This window comes from Hibiscus syriacus, unplaced genomic scaffold, assembly GCF_006381635.1.
Source record: "Hibiscus syriacus cultivar Baekdansim isolate YM2019G1 unplaced genomic scaffold, ASM638163v2 tig00111234_pilon, whole genome shotgun sequence".
In the NCBI taxonomy this organism is placed as follows: domain Eukaryota; kingdom Viridiplantae; phylum Streptophyta; class Magnoliopsida; order Malvales; family Malvaceae; genus Hibiscus; species Hibiscus syriacus.
Window position 1 is genome coordinate 442,912 of NW_024063028.1, and position 16,196 is coordinate 459,107.

A 16,196-nucleotide genomic window follows, 5' to 3' on the forward strand; every position below is an offset into this window, starting at 1 on the left:
CCGTGTGACATAATTTTTTTAGTAAATTATATATAATATAAACATTAAAAATATATTAAATAGCATATATTTAAAAATTTAATAAAGTAAATTTATATAATTATTAAATGTTAAACTATAATAGAATATTTTTTTTTAAGAAATTACATGAGTCAATCTAAAAATGTTAGATTTAATAATTTATAAATATAAAAAAGTATGTTTAACTTTTCATTATGTTTTTATTTATAGGTTGCCTACTTAAAATAATGTTTACTTGATTAATATGCAACATGTGACCTCTATTCATTTCTTTTTATTTTTCTAAAAAAGTAAACACAAAAATAAAAGAATAATTATGGCAATTAATTTAACTTTTTAAGATATAAAAAATTTGAAGTCTGAAACACTTTGATTTCGTTTATATTCATCAATAACGAATTATAATTATTTAACAGATGACCTGTAAATATAATAAAATAAAATATTAAATATTTATTTTGAGAACAAAATTTAAATACTCAAAATTAATTTAAACACTTATTTAATAAACAAGCTTTAATATTACACAATACCTTAATTCAGTGAAACTCTTATACATCTCAATCTCTTATATGGACGTAAAGTAATACTAGATTAGTTAGCACTTTAGTCATTAGTTTATAGAATGTGTGAATTTGCGTAAAATATGTTCTAAAATTGCTAAATATCGTAAATAATTAAAGTTTAAACCCTATGCATCCTCTTAGCCGACGTATTAAAGTTGAGTTAATACTAGATTAATTAGCACTTTAGTCATTACTTTATAATAAATGAAAAAGGATAAGCCCATCTATTATAGTTTATAGAAGATTGAAACTCTTGTCCTTTGGCATTTATTAAATAAAATTGTGAAAGATGATGGACGGAATGGACAACCGATGCAGATAAAAAGGGGTCCTATTCGTTCCTTAACGTAAAACTAGACTACCAGAGAGAGAGAGAGAGAGAGAGAGAGAGAGAGAGAGAGAGAGAGAGAGAGAGAGAGAGAGAGAGAGAGAGAGAGAGAGCTCAGAGATGGCGAATCATAGCAACGGAAATTCCAACCACACTGAATCTTCCTTCAAGATTCCGCCGATAAAATTCACGAAGCTCTTCATCAATGGAGACTTCGTCGATTCTGTTTCAGGTATCTTTCTTTTCCGTCAAAACACGAACGGATCCGCTCGCCTTCGGTGTTTCTCGATTTCTTCGTTTTGGAGGCTTTTATGATTTTGTGTTTGAATTAGAAATATGAGCGATTATATTGCCATTGACTTTTACCAGGGAAAACGTTGGACACGATTGATCCGAGAACAGGAGAGGTGATAACAAAAGTTTCCCTCGGCGATGCAGAGGATATTGATTTGGCTGTTAAGGCGGCGCGTCAAGCCTTCGACCACGGCCCTTGGCCTCGCATGTCCGGCTCGGTAAGTTTTACTATTTTTCTGGATATTCGAATAATCACATCCAGTTTTGTTATCAATTTGTTCATATAATTCGAATCATGAACTCTAATCAAAGATTATACTCTTTAGCACTTGAATTTGATTTGACTTTTGTTGGATCAGAAACATGTGTTTATTTATTTTAATATTATTGACTGATTTAATTTATTATTAATCGAATCTGATTGATTCTATTACTATTATCATTTCCTGAACTGCATTAAACGTATCGGTTAACGTTTTGTTAACCGCCGGATAGTGGACAAATTTCCAGGGTGGCGTTGGTTATTTCCAGGTTTCACGTGTCACGAAAGGACAAAATTGCACATTCTCGAATAATTGAGAATGACGTACGTAATTATCCCATTAATTGTTCGGTTTAATTGAGAGAGTCTACTGTCTACTTACTCCCTACACGCCTCTGATTTAATTGATCTCAAGTCAACTCAAATCAAAATAATTTATCCAAATATTTCGGGATAATTCAATATATAACATTAATATATTTTTAAATTAATTTTTATATTTAAATATTTTACAGGAAAAATAAATGAACACGTGTTCACTTATTTTTGGTTGCGGAATAAAAAAATTCCGTCGTCGATAATATTTATTTTCGATACATTTTATGTCTTTATGCCATTGACTAATATTGTATTAAATTTTCTTGAAACATTATATTAAGTTATTTCATTAGAAGTGAATTAAATATTATATATACATATAAAATTGTATTTGTACGTATCAGAATAGTAACTCTGCATCAAAAATATATATAGGAGTTTTCAATTTGCTACTTTGTTAGTACGTTCTTTTTTATTCATCCTTTCAACTTTGATATTATAGGAGCGAGGATTGATCATGCTGAAGTTCGCAGACTTGATCGAAAAAAATGCAGACGAATTAGCTGCATTAGATGCTGTTAATGGAGGCAAGGTATTTGCTCTTTGCAAGGTGATCGACGTCGCTGAAGCTTCAAAGGCATTGCGTTATTATGCCGGTGCAGCCGATAAAATTCACGGAACAGTATTAAAATTGTCCAAGGGACTTCATGGCTACACTCTCAGGGAACCTATTGGCGTTGTAGGGAGCATAATCCCTTGGAATTTCCCTACTGTCATGTTCTTCATGAAGACTGCTCCAGCATTAGCAGCCGGCTGCACCATCGTCCTCAAGCCTGCCGAGCAGACTCCTCTTTCGGCCCTTTATTACGCTCACCTCGCCAAGCTGGTAATTAATGTTGAAATTGGTTTTTTACCTTTTAATGTAGCCTTTATGGCTTGGCTTTTTGATTTTGGTTGTGTTGAAAATAGGCTGGTGTCCCTGATGGAGTGCTCAATGTTGTGAATGGACATGGACATACTACTGGAGCTGCCATTAGCTCTCATATGGATATTGATAAAGTGAGATTTTGATTTGACATTTTTGGTACGAAGTTTGCATCAACGATAGGCATTAACTTACCTCGCTTGGTTTTCCAGGTGACTTTTACTGGGTCTACGGAAGTCGGACGGAAGATAATGACGGCAGCTGCCGCAAGTAATCTGAAGCCGGTGTCACTTGAATTGGGAGGCAAATCACCTTTGTTGATATTCGATGATGCTGATATTGACCAGGCTGCAGAAATTGCTTTCAGAGCCTTGTTTTTCAACAAAGTAAGTGACTTCTACAATCGAACCTCAATCCGGCTTCTGCATTGCAATTTCGAATATACTAAGACCGTCGTAATTCGATATGTTTCGCAGGGAGAAATTTGTGTGGCAAGTTCCCGTGTTTTTGTTCAAGAAGGTATTTATGAAAAAATTGAAAAGAAACTGATAGAGAAGGCAAAAGCAACGGTTGTTGGCGACCCTTTTGACCCTAAAGTTCATCAAGGACCCCAAGTAAGTTTAAGTTGTATTCTTTTTGCAGTTCCCTTTACTTTTGAACCCTGGAATTTTATGATCAATGCAATGTTTTTCCATATGATGTCTTAGACTGATAAGAAGCAATTCGAGAAGATTTTATCTTACATTGAGCTTGGAAAGAGAGAAGGAGCTACGTTGTTAACCGGGGGCAACCGTGTCGGCCAGAAGGGATACTACATCGAACCGACGATATTTGCCAATGTTAAGGTAAGATGATCTTGAAACAATGATGTCGTTGTTGGAGCTTTGGTGTAGATTTCTAAACCAACGATGACTTGTTGTAACAGGACGACATGACCATAGCAAGAGAAGAAATCTTTGGACCAGTGATGTCGTTGATGAAGTTCAGGTAAGCAGTGTTATAACTTCAAACTATAATGAACCAAGTACATGTAATTAGGAGTGTTTTTTTTTCTCTTCAGAACAATGGAAGAAGTAATCAAGAGAGCAAACGACACAACTTATGGCTTGGCAGCTGGGATTATAACGAAGAACCTGAACGTCGCCAATACCGTGTCGAGGTCGATCCGTGCCGGTGTCATCTGGATCAATTGTTACACTGCATTTGATGTAGATTGCCCTTATGGTGGATACAAGATGAGTGGATTCGGAAGGGATTATGGTTTGGATGCTCTTAATCAGTATCTTCAAACAAAATCTGTTGTAACTCCCGTTGTCGATTCTCCCTGGTACTAGATCCTCGTAATACCCCTGATGGGATTTTACTAGTATAAATAATGCTTATTTTGTTATAATAATTTAGGAAATCAGCCAACAATAATTGTTTGGATTAGTGAAACCTAGCTGCTCTCATGGTACAATCTTAATTTCTTTTCTTCAATTAAAATATCTGCTAATTATTTATTGTTTTTTAACGGTTCGTATTTGTTATAAAAACATAATTTAAGTCTGTAAATCAAGAAAACATAATTTCGCGATATCCAATTTTGTAGTATATAGTTTGACCTTCAAAAAAACCAAATCAAAGCTGAACTTTTTTGGCAAGAGTAACGAAAACCGAGCGATTTCTTGACAATAATTCAGTACAATTGGATCATTTGATGAGGATCCAGACGACAGCACACACATTTATGCTCAAAACTACGTTGTTGTTCGGAATCATTTCTTGCCTCGTAATTTAACCCCGAGAACCCTTTCCATCTTGGCCAACACGGCCTGGTTCGGCACCGCCTTCCCGTTTTCGTACTACTGAACCACCTTGATCTGCTCGTTTATCTGTTTAGCCAACTCCGCCTGGCTCATCTTCTTCTCCAACCGTGCCTTCTATATTGCTTGCCTCACATCCGTCGACACCCGGTCCAACGCCGCCGGTTCCTCCGCTTCGTCGAGCTTCCTGGCGTAAATCACCGGCCCCGCGGCTTTCTTGTTGGATCCAGCGTCGAATTTCTTCACCGTCTGGATTGCTGCACCCGACCGGAGAGCTAGATTCACGGCCTTTGGACCGCGGAGATCCTTGGACTTGGGCTTCGACTTGTGGAGCACAACGTACTCCCAGTCCTAACTCACGGCTCCACCGAATCTGCTAGGCATTGTTGAGGATGATGATTTGATTGAAAACTTCTTCGCCAATTGAGGTTAATGGTTACTGTGGGCAGAAAAATTATAAATCGGAGTTTATATAGTGGTTCTGGCTCTGGAAGGTTCTTTACTAATTTATGTATGAATATAATGACACGGCAATCTGTTATCCGTTCTTTATAGAAGAAAAAAAATGGTTATTCTTTGTTCCCATATGTAATGAGGTAAGGGGAGGTAAGATAGTAGATTGCTCCCAACATCAGATTAAGAGCAGTTTCCGTAGAAGACTTCCAAATTATGAAATATCTTCCGTGAGACTCGATCCCACGACCTCAAAATTAATAACCTTGTGTTCTACCAACTGAATTAGATAGTCATCTCCCGTTCTTTATAGAAGGTTTTCTTTAAATAAAAAGATGGAATATACTTTTTTTTTAAGAAAAAATTGGGTCAAATATTAAATAATATATGTTTTAAAAATTTTAAGTTTATATTATTGAACATGTAGTAATAAAATATAAAATTTTAAAAGATAATAATAATTTTTTAATTATTAAGATCGTTATCTTTGTATGCATGATAAATATTGTAAGTATCCTTTTAGGATAAATTAATAATCATATAGAAAAATAAACTAAAATTTACATTGTAATATAAAATCGATATTAGCTTGAAATTATTTTTATAAAATCATTTTATAATAAAAAAATATATTAGTTTTAAATTTTAAATTTCTCAATAGTTATCTACTACTTTATCAAAGTTATCAATAAATATAAGATCCTACAATTTAGTATAAGGATTCAATTGTATACTAATTATGAAATTATTAATATCAATCTATTTTGATTATTCTGTTAATGTTCTGTTAATTTTATTTGTTTTTGAAGATATGGAGAACTAAAAACGTGAGTATTTTTTTTTGAAAAATTGATATATTTTAAAGAACCAAAATGAAATGATATTGATAATTTCATGATTAATATAAATTTAAAATTTATAAAATAATTTAGAAAAGAATTATAGTTTAAATATTAATATAATATATCTTAAATTTTAAGGATTAATTTTGAATAGAGTTTATAGTTAGAAAATCTTTTATGCAGTTTATTAAAGTAAAAAAATCAAAAGTGATTAAATTATATAGTATACAGATTAAATCCAATAAAAACGCATTATTGTATAAAAATTTGACATAAGGAAAAAAGTATCTGATCGACGTGGTGGCGTGGTAACCTTTTATTTGTTAAACGTGGAGAAAGTCTAGTGCTGTTGTCAGGGTGAAAAATGAAAATGGATCGGACGCTTCAGATCATTTTCGAGAAAATCTGACGTTCCATATATCTTCTTCCAAAACCACTCTAAAATGTCATTTTGGAGTGCCCGAGGGGCAAAAGTTGGCGCCAAAAACTTTTCACCGCTACCACAGTGCCTTCTCACTCTGTCTTTCGATCTGAAAATGCAGCGCCAAAAATAGATATTCTCGTCCTTGCAGAAGCCTTCGCCGGCGGGCCAGAACGTCACCGTCGGAGAGCTAAAATGTCGAGGAGCTTCTCAGTTTCCTTCAAAACAGAACCAGAACGGCGTCGTTTGTGGCTCGTCTGCAGAAGTCACTGGCACTGATACTTCACCGGAGAAGGAAACTCGCAAAGTGTTTCCGGAGAACTTCGCAACGAATGTCGGTGCCAGTGGCTCTTATTCTCTGTTTTCTAGTATCATGCACAAGTTTGTGAAGGTTGAAGAGAAAGGAAAAGGAAGTCAGAGGTAAGTTTGAGCGTATAAATTAAATCGTTTTTATTAAAACAATAACTTTTGGACGTACCCTTAGGGTTTAATAATAAGCCACATATGGAACTTCCCTTTGATTTTAGGAAAAAATGACGCAATCTTTAATATTTCTGAAAAATGTGTAAGGATAACATAAACTGGAATTCGTATATAATATTATTCACTTCATAAAATTAAATTCGAATTTCTAACTATCAAGCATCAAAGTATAGCCTGTCAATAATTTGTTTTTAATTTGCAGGAACCATGCAGGTGTCGATTCTTCGAATGTAGAAGAATTGCTTAAAGTGGGGTTAAACTCTCAGCCAACAGAAAAGGCCAATGTTATAAATGTTGAGGATGATGATGATCTCAGGCCAGAAACACCTGCTACAAAACCTGGTGTTTCTCGTTTGAAGCGAATTCAAGATTATTTCCCAAAGTTTGGGGATAAGAAGGATAGTTCTTTATTAGATTCGGGTAAAAGAGTAAAGCTTCTCCAGGAATCTATTTTCGTGAACAAGAATCATAGGAATGATACTGATGTTGGTAGAAAATTTGGTTGGTTTGATCCTTCTTGCATCAAGGATGCTAATGGTGGGGATAAAAAAGATAGTTCTTTATTAGACTCCGGTAAAAGAGTAAAGCTTCTCCAGGAATCTACTGTCCGGAACAATAATCATTGGAATGTTATTGATGTTACTAGCAAATTTGGATGGCTTGATCCTTCTTGCATCAAAGATGCTAATGGAAGAAGGCCTTGTGATCCCCTTTATGACAAGAAGACTCTTTATATACCTCCTGATGTTCTCAAGACAATGTCAGCATCTCAAAAACAATATTGGATTGTCAAATGTCAATATATGGATGTTGTCCTCTTCTTTAAAGTGGTCAGTTATTTTTGCACCACATTCTAGTTTCCTTCTGTCACTAACTATAGCTGATATTGCCACATTGGATTATATTTTAGCCATACTAGATTAACCTTTACATGGATAACTTATATGGGGGGAGCAGAAAAAGGTGTCAAATGCCAATTTATGTTAGTCACAATTTAGATTTGTATTCTTCAACCTCTTGGTGTCTTATAATCTATTAGACCTTCCTTTTTGCATCTATAAATTGGTTTAAGTTAAGCATGTTATGAGTTTTGTGTTTATTTTCTGTTTTCATGGTTACTTAATCCAACAATATAATTTTCTATAAAAGGGGAAATTCTATGAGCTCTATGAGATAGATGCTGAAATTGGCCACAAGGAGCTTGATTGGAAGATGACAGTAAGCGGAGTGGGCAAATGCCGCCAGGTGACTTGTTATCTAATTTTCATTATTGTAATGGTCTATCAGAGCATTATCTATATATATGGCCTTTCAAAGCAGTGGCGGTGTAGATGCTATAGTCATGATATATTTCTCTATATTCAGGTTGGTATATCAGAAAGTGGAATAGATGAAGCCGTTCATAAGCTGGTTGCTCGTGGGTAAGAATGTTGAGGAGATTTGTGGTTGTCTTCATACTATGTCTTAGAATTCTTTATATTAAAATTTCTATAGTCATGATATATTAGAATCCTTTATAATAAAATTTCTAATTCTAAAACAAGAATATGTTTTAATTGTTCTGGGATTTGGAGAAAGAGAACAGGTTTTGATGGTAGAAAGCGCAAAAGAGGAAATAATGATCCATGCCCTTGGTCATCTTTTAGACAGTGGAATGTTGAATACTAGATGGCGCCTCTTTCCTTAATTTAGCAGATTGTAATTCACATTTTCTGTTCTTTTTGAAGATACAAAGTGGGGCGCATGGAGCAGTTAGAGACATCTGAGCAAGCAAAAGCTAGAGGTGCAATTCTGTAAGTTTTTTCATTTTTCATGTTTGGAGATGCAACTTTAAATCTATTTTGTTATATCATTATTGTTATTCTTTTTTTACTCTTTGGTATGCTATCCTTTATGTATCTTGATATTGTAGTTCAAAAAACTGCTTGTGTATTTAATGTGAGACCGTGGCTGTGCTCAATAGCTTGTCTTAATAGTTTGACTAATAACACTGGATTATTTCAGGTCATTCAGAGAAAATTAATTGAGGTGATCACCCCATCAACAATGGTTGATGGTAACATTGGACCTGATGCTGTTCATCTACTCGCCATAAAGGAGGTTGGTTATGCACATATTTATGCATTCAAATAATTAGTTTTTCAGTATCTGCTGAATGAATGTATCTAGTTTACCTGTCTCAGGCTCTAAAATCCTCTCTCTTTTTATTTATTTATTTTCACTTTATTTTGGACATGAGTTGGGAGTATGGGATTTATTGGATGAACATATGGCTTGTTCATGCTCTATATTCATTATCAAATTTTGTGCTGCTTTCTTGAAGCTTCAATGTTATTTTGTGCTTCTTTTTGAAACCTTGAATTGATATTCTTTTTCTCCTTTTGCCTGTTCCTTTCTTCTTTAATGGGTTAGGTAGGTGGAATGATCAGGGTGTCAAGTATATGCATAATGTCTAAATATTTTTGTAAGCACGCATGTTTCTTCCTTTTCTGTGTTAGTTAATCTGGTAGTTGTTTTCATAGTGTGCATTTTTTTTTGCCTCTTCAAAGCTCTCGGGTACAAGTTATTGCAGTTGATTTTTCATTTTAAATTTCATAACTTTTCTATTTGTAATTTGAATATTTATTGGAATATATAATGATTGCATACTGTTTTTTTTTTAACTTAGGACAACCATGGGGTAGAGAATGGTTCAACTGCATATGGGTTTGCCTTTGTTGATTGTGCTGCGCTAAAATTTTGGGTTGGTTCCATCAGTGATGATGCTACTTGTTCTGCTTTGGGAGCTCTCTTGATGCAGGTAGGTTCTTGTATTTGCCTGTGATGGTTCTTTATGTTTGAAATATAAGCTCTAACGTACTGATTGGAGTCTGATTTAGGTGTCCCCTAAGGAAGTCATATTTGAAAGAAGAGGTAAAGTTTGTCAGTTTCTTTAAATTTTTCTTCTTTTGAATGCTCTTAACGTCTTGCCTCTTAAATAGAAGTTTATGTTCAAGTATTTCAGGGCTGTCCAGAGAAGCTCATAAAGCACTCAAGAAATACTTATTTAGCGGTGAGCATTTATTAACTCCTTTATCTGCAAAATGAACATGGCCAATCTATATGTGTATGTCTAGCTTTATTTGAGTACTTTGTATCACAAAGAGAGTATTGCATAAAGCAGATATGACATTCTTGTATGTGACAAGTGACAACTGTTACATCTTCTGTTTTCTATTGGGTAAATTACACCCTAGGTCACTCAATTATTAATAAGATCACAAATGGGTTACTGAATCTCAAAAAATTACAAACAGGTTACTTTAATTATCAATTGTGACAAACAGGTCACTCCGTCGTTAAGTGTCTAATGGAAACTAAATTTTAGTTACAATTAGGCGACTCTATTTATCGATTGTAATTCTATTTATTAATTATAACAAAACAATCATATCACTCTATTTATTGATAGAGGGGCCTGCTTGTAACTTTTTGAAATTCAGTGACCATTTGTAATTACTAATATTTGAGTGACTAGTGGTGTAATTTACCCTTTCTTATAATTCTTTATTGTATGTCTTTGGTTGACTTAAGAAAACAGTAATTCAATACGATGAAGTCATGAAGGTGAATTTATGTTCATGTGCATTATAACAGTTAAAAAGTCTCCTACTCTCTTGACAATATGCACCTGTGTAAGTGAAAATTGTAAAAAATCACCTTTTCTTTTTGCATTTTTATTTATATTATTTTTGAAGATTCAGGTGGCTTAAAATGCTAAGAAACTACATTAATCATGGTCAGTCAAACTGCATATTGATTTTTGTTTATCTTGCAGGATCTACTGCAGTTCAACTGAGTCCTAGAAACCCTACTGATTTTCTGGATGCTTCTGAAGTTAGACATATGATTCAGTCGCATGGTTACTTTAAGGGATTGCCTAATTCATATATTAATGCTTTTGATGGTATAGTGCACCATGACATTGCAGTGTGTGCTCTAGGTGGTTTGGTCAGTCATATGTCACGATTGATGGTAAGCCTGATGACTAGCATTTATATAACCACGTAAGTATACACATTAGATATCTAATTTATTCTATTTTATACAACTGGAGGGCATTTTACAGAGTGGAGATGTTTTCCCCTACCAAGTTTACCAAGGTTGCCTCAGAATTGATGGGCAGACACTAGTAAATCTTGAGATTTTCAGTAATAATGCCGATGGTGGTTCTTCAGGCAAGTGGTGAATCTTGTAACCTTGGAAATATTTCTTGCTGACAGGTTTTAGTTTTAAGTCCTTAAAATTATTGTATTTTCAGGTACATTGTATAAGTATCTTGATAACTGTGTGACCTCATCTGGTAAACGCCTTTTAAGGAGCTGGATTTGCCATCCACTAAAGGATGTTGGTAGCATTAATAACAGGCTAGATGTGTTGAAAAACTTATGTCACATCCAGAAATTATGTTAATCATTGCTCAGTATCTTCGCGAACTTCCAGATTTGGAAAGATTATTCAGACGTGTTAAGGCTAGCATCCAATCATCGGCTTCTCTCGTTCTTCCCATGATAGGAAAAAAAGTATTGAAACAACTGGCAAGTCTCCTCCATCTGTATATTTTCCTTTTTGGTACTCCTTTAGCTTTGTCAGGTTAAATAGCTTGGAAATTAAATGCTACATATACCACTCATGCTTGCATAGTTGGAAAGGATCTCCTTTGCTGTTAATATTTTTAAATTGTATTGTTAACTTAAAATATTCATTCCTAAATATTTTTCTGCAACAACAGCCTATGCTCTTTTATTTTATTTCACTGATGGGTTCCATGCAAAAAAAATGAAGATATTGGGCTCTTTTAGTCAGTACACTTCCTTCCTAAACGTCATGACACATGGTTCCTATTATGAGACAGGTAAAAGCTTTTGGTACACTTGTCAAAGGTCTCAGGAATGGAATGGATTTGTTAAGGCTATTTCAGAAGGATACAGATATGGAATCTCCATTATCAAAAGTTTTTGAACTTCCAATTCTAAGTTGTACTAATGGGCTTGATGAATTCCTCACTCAATTTGAAGCAGCTATAGATAGTGACTTCCCAAATTACCAGGTCTGCTTTCTTATTCTGTATCAATCTGAGGAAGTATTATTTGTAGTAAGCTTTCAGAAAATATCTATTTAGATTTAACTCTTTCCTGGATATTGCCTCTAAGCATGCAATCCTTAGGCCGTGTAGCTATTGGTTTATTATATATTGATATTTTGTCCTAGAAATCTTTATTTTATATTCTAAATTCAAATTAGATGTTAGATATAATAGGGTTCTTAATGATGGGAAAGACCCATCTTTTGCTTGTAGTTTAGTCTGTGCTATAGCTGAAATGTGGGTATGAATGTCGATTTTGTTGGAACTGATTGCTTTCTATTATCATATTTTATTTTAGCAACGACTTTAAGAAAGTTGTTTTGCTCTTTGGGTACATAACTGACATGATCTCTGCCAGAATCATGATTTAACAGATACAGATGGCGAAACACTTTCTATACTGATCGAGTTATTTATTGAAAAAGCTTCTCAATGGTCTCAAGTTATTCATGCCTTAAACTGCATCAATGTACTAAGATCTTTTGCAGTAACTGCAAGTTTATCATCTGGGACTATGGCAAGGCCAGTTGTATTGCCCCAGTCAAAAACCATGACTTCGAACCAAGAAACAGGAGGACCGGTGCTTAAAATTACAGGACTTTGGCACCCATTTGCCCTTGAGAAGAGTGAGGTACCACCTGTCCCAAACAACATTTTCCTTGGTGAGGGTGTAAATGGCTGTCATACTGGTGCTTTGCTATTGACTGGACCGAATATGGGTGGAAAGTCAACTCTTTTACGTGCCACTTGTCTGGCTGTTATACTGGCCCAGGTTTGTTCTCTTGGCCCCTAAGAGCTGTCAGTAATTAAACACTTGCTTCCTTGGGTTTCAGGTGATCATTATCTTTTGTTAATTGCTGCAATGTTTCATATACGATACACGTTAATCTTTTTATATGCAGCTGGGCAGTTTTGTGCCCTCTGAGACATGTGTTATCTCTCTTGTGGATACAATCTTTACAAGGCTTGGTTCTACTGATCGAATAATGACAGGCGAGAGTAAGTTTACAAACCAACAGTTTGCTAGCTTCATTGGCTTTCTTATGGTCCAACACTGTCTTGTTCCAAATGAATATGCTTAGTCCATGTAAATGTGCCGCATGTTGCAAATTTCCAAATTGAAGTCAGAGTTGCATAACCTGTGTACTTATCTAATTTTTATACATATAGTCAACTTTTGCAAAATCTGATTGTGCATCCTCATTTTGTAGGTACTTTTCTTGTTGAGTGCTCGGAAACAGCATCAGTTCTTCAAAATGCTACACAAGATTCCCTTGTTCTTCTTGACGAGCTGGGCAGAGGAACAAGCACTTTTGATGGATATGCAATTGCATATGCAGTTAGATTTCAAACTCTAATAATCTATCACATTCACCTTTCCACCCACATTACAGAAATTAATATGCCATCATGCAACTCTTAGAATGACATTTCCTCGACTCATCTTAATGTATGCCTAGACATGGCCATGATTTTAGTCCGATACTTCTTTCTTTAATGTTTCTTCTAAGATCGACTATATAGTTAGATATTGACTCTTAGTCTCTTACATCTTGTGCATCTCATGATGAGTCGTGTTTGTGAGAGGCAGGCACCAACGGTTTCACTGTGTCATTTATGATGTCACTTGATAGATTCAGAGACGACATCTTAGTGAAATAGAACTGAAAATGATCTGGATTTCCTTTGCAATAAACATCTTAACATTTTGTTTAGAGAATGTGTTAATATTCTGTTTTGCAGTTCTTAATCCTAAAGCTTGAATGCTCGTACCCCTTTCAAATGACTTTGATGTTTGTCTAGGTGTTCCGCCATCTCGTTGAAAAGGTTCATTGCCGGCTGTTATTTGCAACACATTACCATCCGCTGACCAAGGAATTTGCATCTCATCCACATGTTACATTGCAACACATGGCTTGCTCTTTTCAGTCAACGTCTAAAGGTGAGCAAGAGCTTGTTTTCCTATATCGGCTTACTAACGGAGCATGCCCGGAGAGTTATGGTATGCAAGTTGCAATGATGGCCGGGATCCCCAAAAATGTAGTTGAAGCTGCCTCGAAGGCTGCACAAGTAATGAAAAGAACTGTTGGGGAGAGTTTTAGGTCAAGTGAACAAAGATCAGAGTTCTCATCTCTGCATGAAGAGTGGTTAAAGACCTTTGAATCTTTCAGAAGTTGGAAATTGTGACTTCTACGATGACGGGGATGCTTACGACACTATATTCTGCTTATGGCGTGAGCTAAAAAATTCATATGGAGACGGCAACTAACCACAAAAGAAGCTTCCTATTTCCAGACTGCATTGCAAAAAACCATGTTTTGTCAGGGTCCTAGAGTTTCTTTCCCCCCCCCCCCTAAACATGTTCATCTGTTATGTAATTCTGCTGTTTTCCCCTTTATTGATGCTGCTTTAGGTTTTGTTGCCCTTAGTAACATTTTCTTTTGGTATTCTTCATGTCCTATTTTATGGTTCACGTTCGGGATTCGTAATTATCGTTCTCAACAATGATATATTCAAGATTCGAACTTACATCTTCTCATTCGGAGTGTAACGTGCCTTGTCAATGCATCCAATATATTTGTTGGCGCCCTTAGTAACATGCTTGATCTAATGTCGTATTCAATGAAATTGCTAGACCAATGGTATATAACCCTAAACCCTGAACTGGTACTTGCATCATCGGAGGATACCACAAAAACCCTAAGGTCTACTAAAACTAGGGGAAGATCATGGAGAGATGATGCATTAAATTGACAAAATCTGGAGCTATCGGTGAAATGTATAAAATGCATTAAATTTTGACAGATTTGTCCTTGCCAAAACAGATTTGTAAGAATTCAGGGTTTTGAGAAATTCCAGTTAGCGGGTACAAATGTATGCATGAAAATAACAAAGAAATGCATGTTTTGAAATATGATCACAAACTAAAAATGGGAAATTACCCATATATTCATTTGAACATTTGACAATTTGACACATAATAAAGTTTAGCTTTTGGCCCTCCAATGCTCCCTACACTCACATGTCAAAATTTGCCTTAGCCTTGAAGCTAAACCCCAAGTTGATATTAAAATCCCCTCCCCCTTTTTGCTATATTTCAGACATTGATTCTCTCCCACAATCATTACACAAGTTCACTGCAACGAGGCAAAATTGTCACCCTGAACAGCCCTCTTTGACCCCACAATTATCTTCTAATTTCTTGCTCTCTAATGAACACCTCTACTTAATCCAATAGACAACTGCCACCACCAGCATATCAGCATATAGCTCCAAAACAAAAGCCATTAATTCCTCCAAAAGCATTTAAAACAGGGGTAAAATATACTCCAGATCATTCAATTATTAGTTCGGTTACATACAAGTCATTTTTAAAAAAAAAGAATTACAATTTTGTCAAATAAAATATCGTTACAGACATGATACTCCGTCGTTAAAACTAAAACACATGACTAATGTAGCATGGTATAATAGTAATTTTAATCCAAAACTTATACATTCTATCAATTTGACCCTAAATCGGATCAATTTTTAAATATGAAGGGTTAAATTTGTTGAATTGTTTTGAATTAGGACAAAATTAATAGAATGCATAAGGTTTGAGAATTAAATTTGTTATTATACCGGTAACGATCAATGATATATTTGTAACAATATTTGATTGAGTGACTAAATTGTATTTTTTTTAAATAAGCCATTTATAACCGAACTAATAATGAATGGGGAGCTTTGAATGCAAACACGAACCAGTCACGTTGGTATGCATGCCAATCCAGCTGGAACATTGCTTTTAAAGCTTATAGCAAGCGGTGAAGCAATTAATCTCATCTCAACTAATTCCAGTCTTTGATATTTTCGCTTTATAAATGGTGAAAGAGGAGACTCCATCATTGAAGGAAACAAGTCATGGCTGGGAGTAAGTTAACGTGGGTTGCTTAGTGGATTTGTTTGGCAGTGGCATATCAGTGCGTTGAGCCCAGGAAGGTAGAGGAGGAGGAGAAGAAGCCAGAATGGTTTTTTGATGGCAACCCGAAGTCCGAACCGGGGAGTCGGAGGTGGAATTAGTGGGGAAACAGGTGGGGCTTTGGAGATTCCTTTAGCTTCTGAAAGGGAGTGGGCTTCAGCTTTGGTTAAAAAATTGTTGTTATTTATTGAGATATCGAATTCGAGTATCACATCTGTAGGGGTATGTGAATGTTCGTTGTCAAATTATTAATTGAGAATTTTTTAATTTTAAAAGGATTTGTGAGGTTAATTTTTAATAAAATTTAAATTTTAGATTAATTTTTTCCTTAAAATTTGGTTAGATTAGATTCAGAGAGAATTTGATCCAAATAATTATAAAAAAACACT

General features: G+C 35.0%; 1 protein-coding gene and 2 pseudogenes across 1 annotated transcript; 2 read left to right on the top strand and 1 right to left on the bottom strand.

Moving 5' to 3' along the window:
• The first annotated feature begins 985 nt into the window (after window positions 1–985).
• On the top strand, window positions 986–4,193 carry LOC120156584 (aldehyde dehydrogenase family 2 member C4-like). The gene is made up of 9 exons (XM_039167882.1): window positions 986–1,147; window positions 1,285–1,427; window positions 2,292–2,675; window positions 2,759–2,848; window positions 2,927–3,100; window positions 3,191–3,328; window positions 3,422–3,559; window positions 3,640–3,701; window positions 3,775–4,193. The coding sequence occupies exons 1-9, from the start codon at window positions 1,036–1,038 to the stop codon at window positions 4,046–4,048; spliced, it is 1,515 nt and encodes a 504-aa protein (XP_039023813.1). The 5' UTR covers window positions 986–1,035; the 3' UTR covers window positions 4,049–4,193.
• Window positions 4,194–4,325: 132 nt separating this feature from the next.
• On the bottom strand, window positions 4,326–4,992 carry LOC120156631 (annotated as a pseudogene).
• Window positions 4,993–6,350: 1,358 nt separating this feature from the next.
• LOC120156676 lies at window positions 6,351–14,229 on the top strand (annotated as a pseudogene).
• Window positions 14,230–16,196: the final 1,967 nt, after the last annotated feature.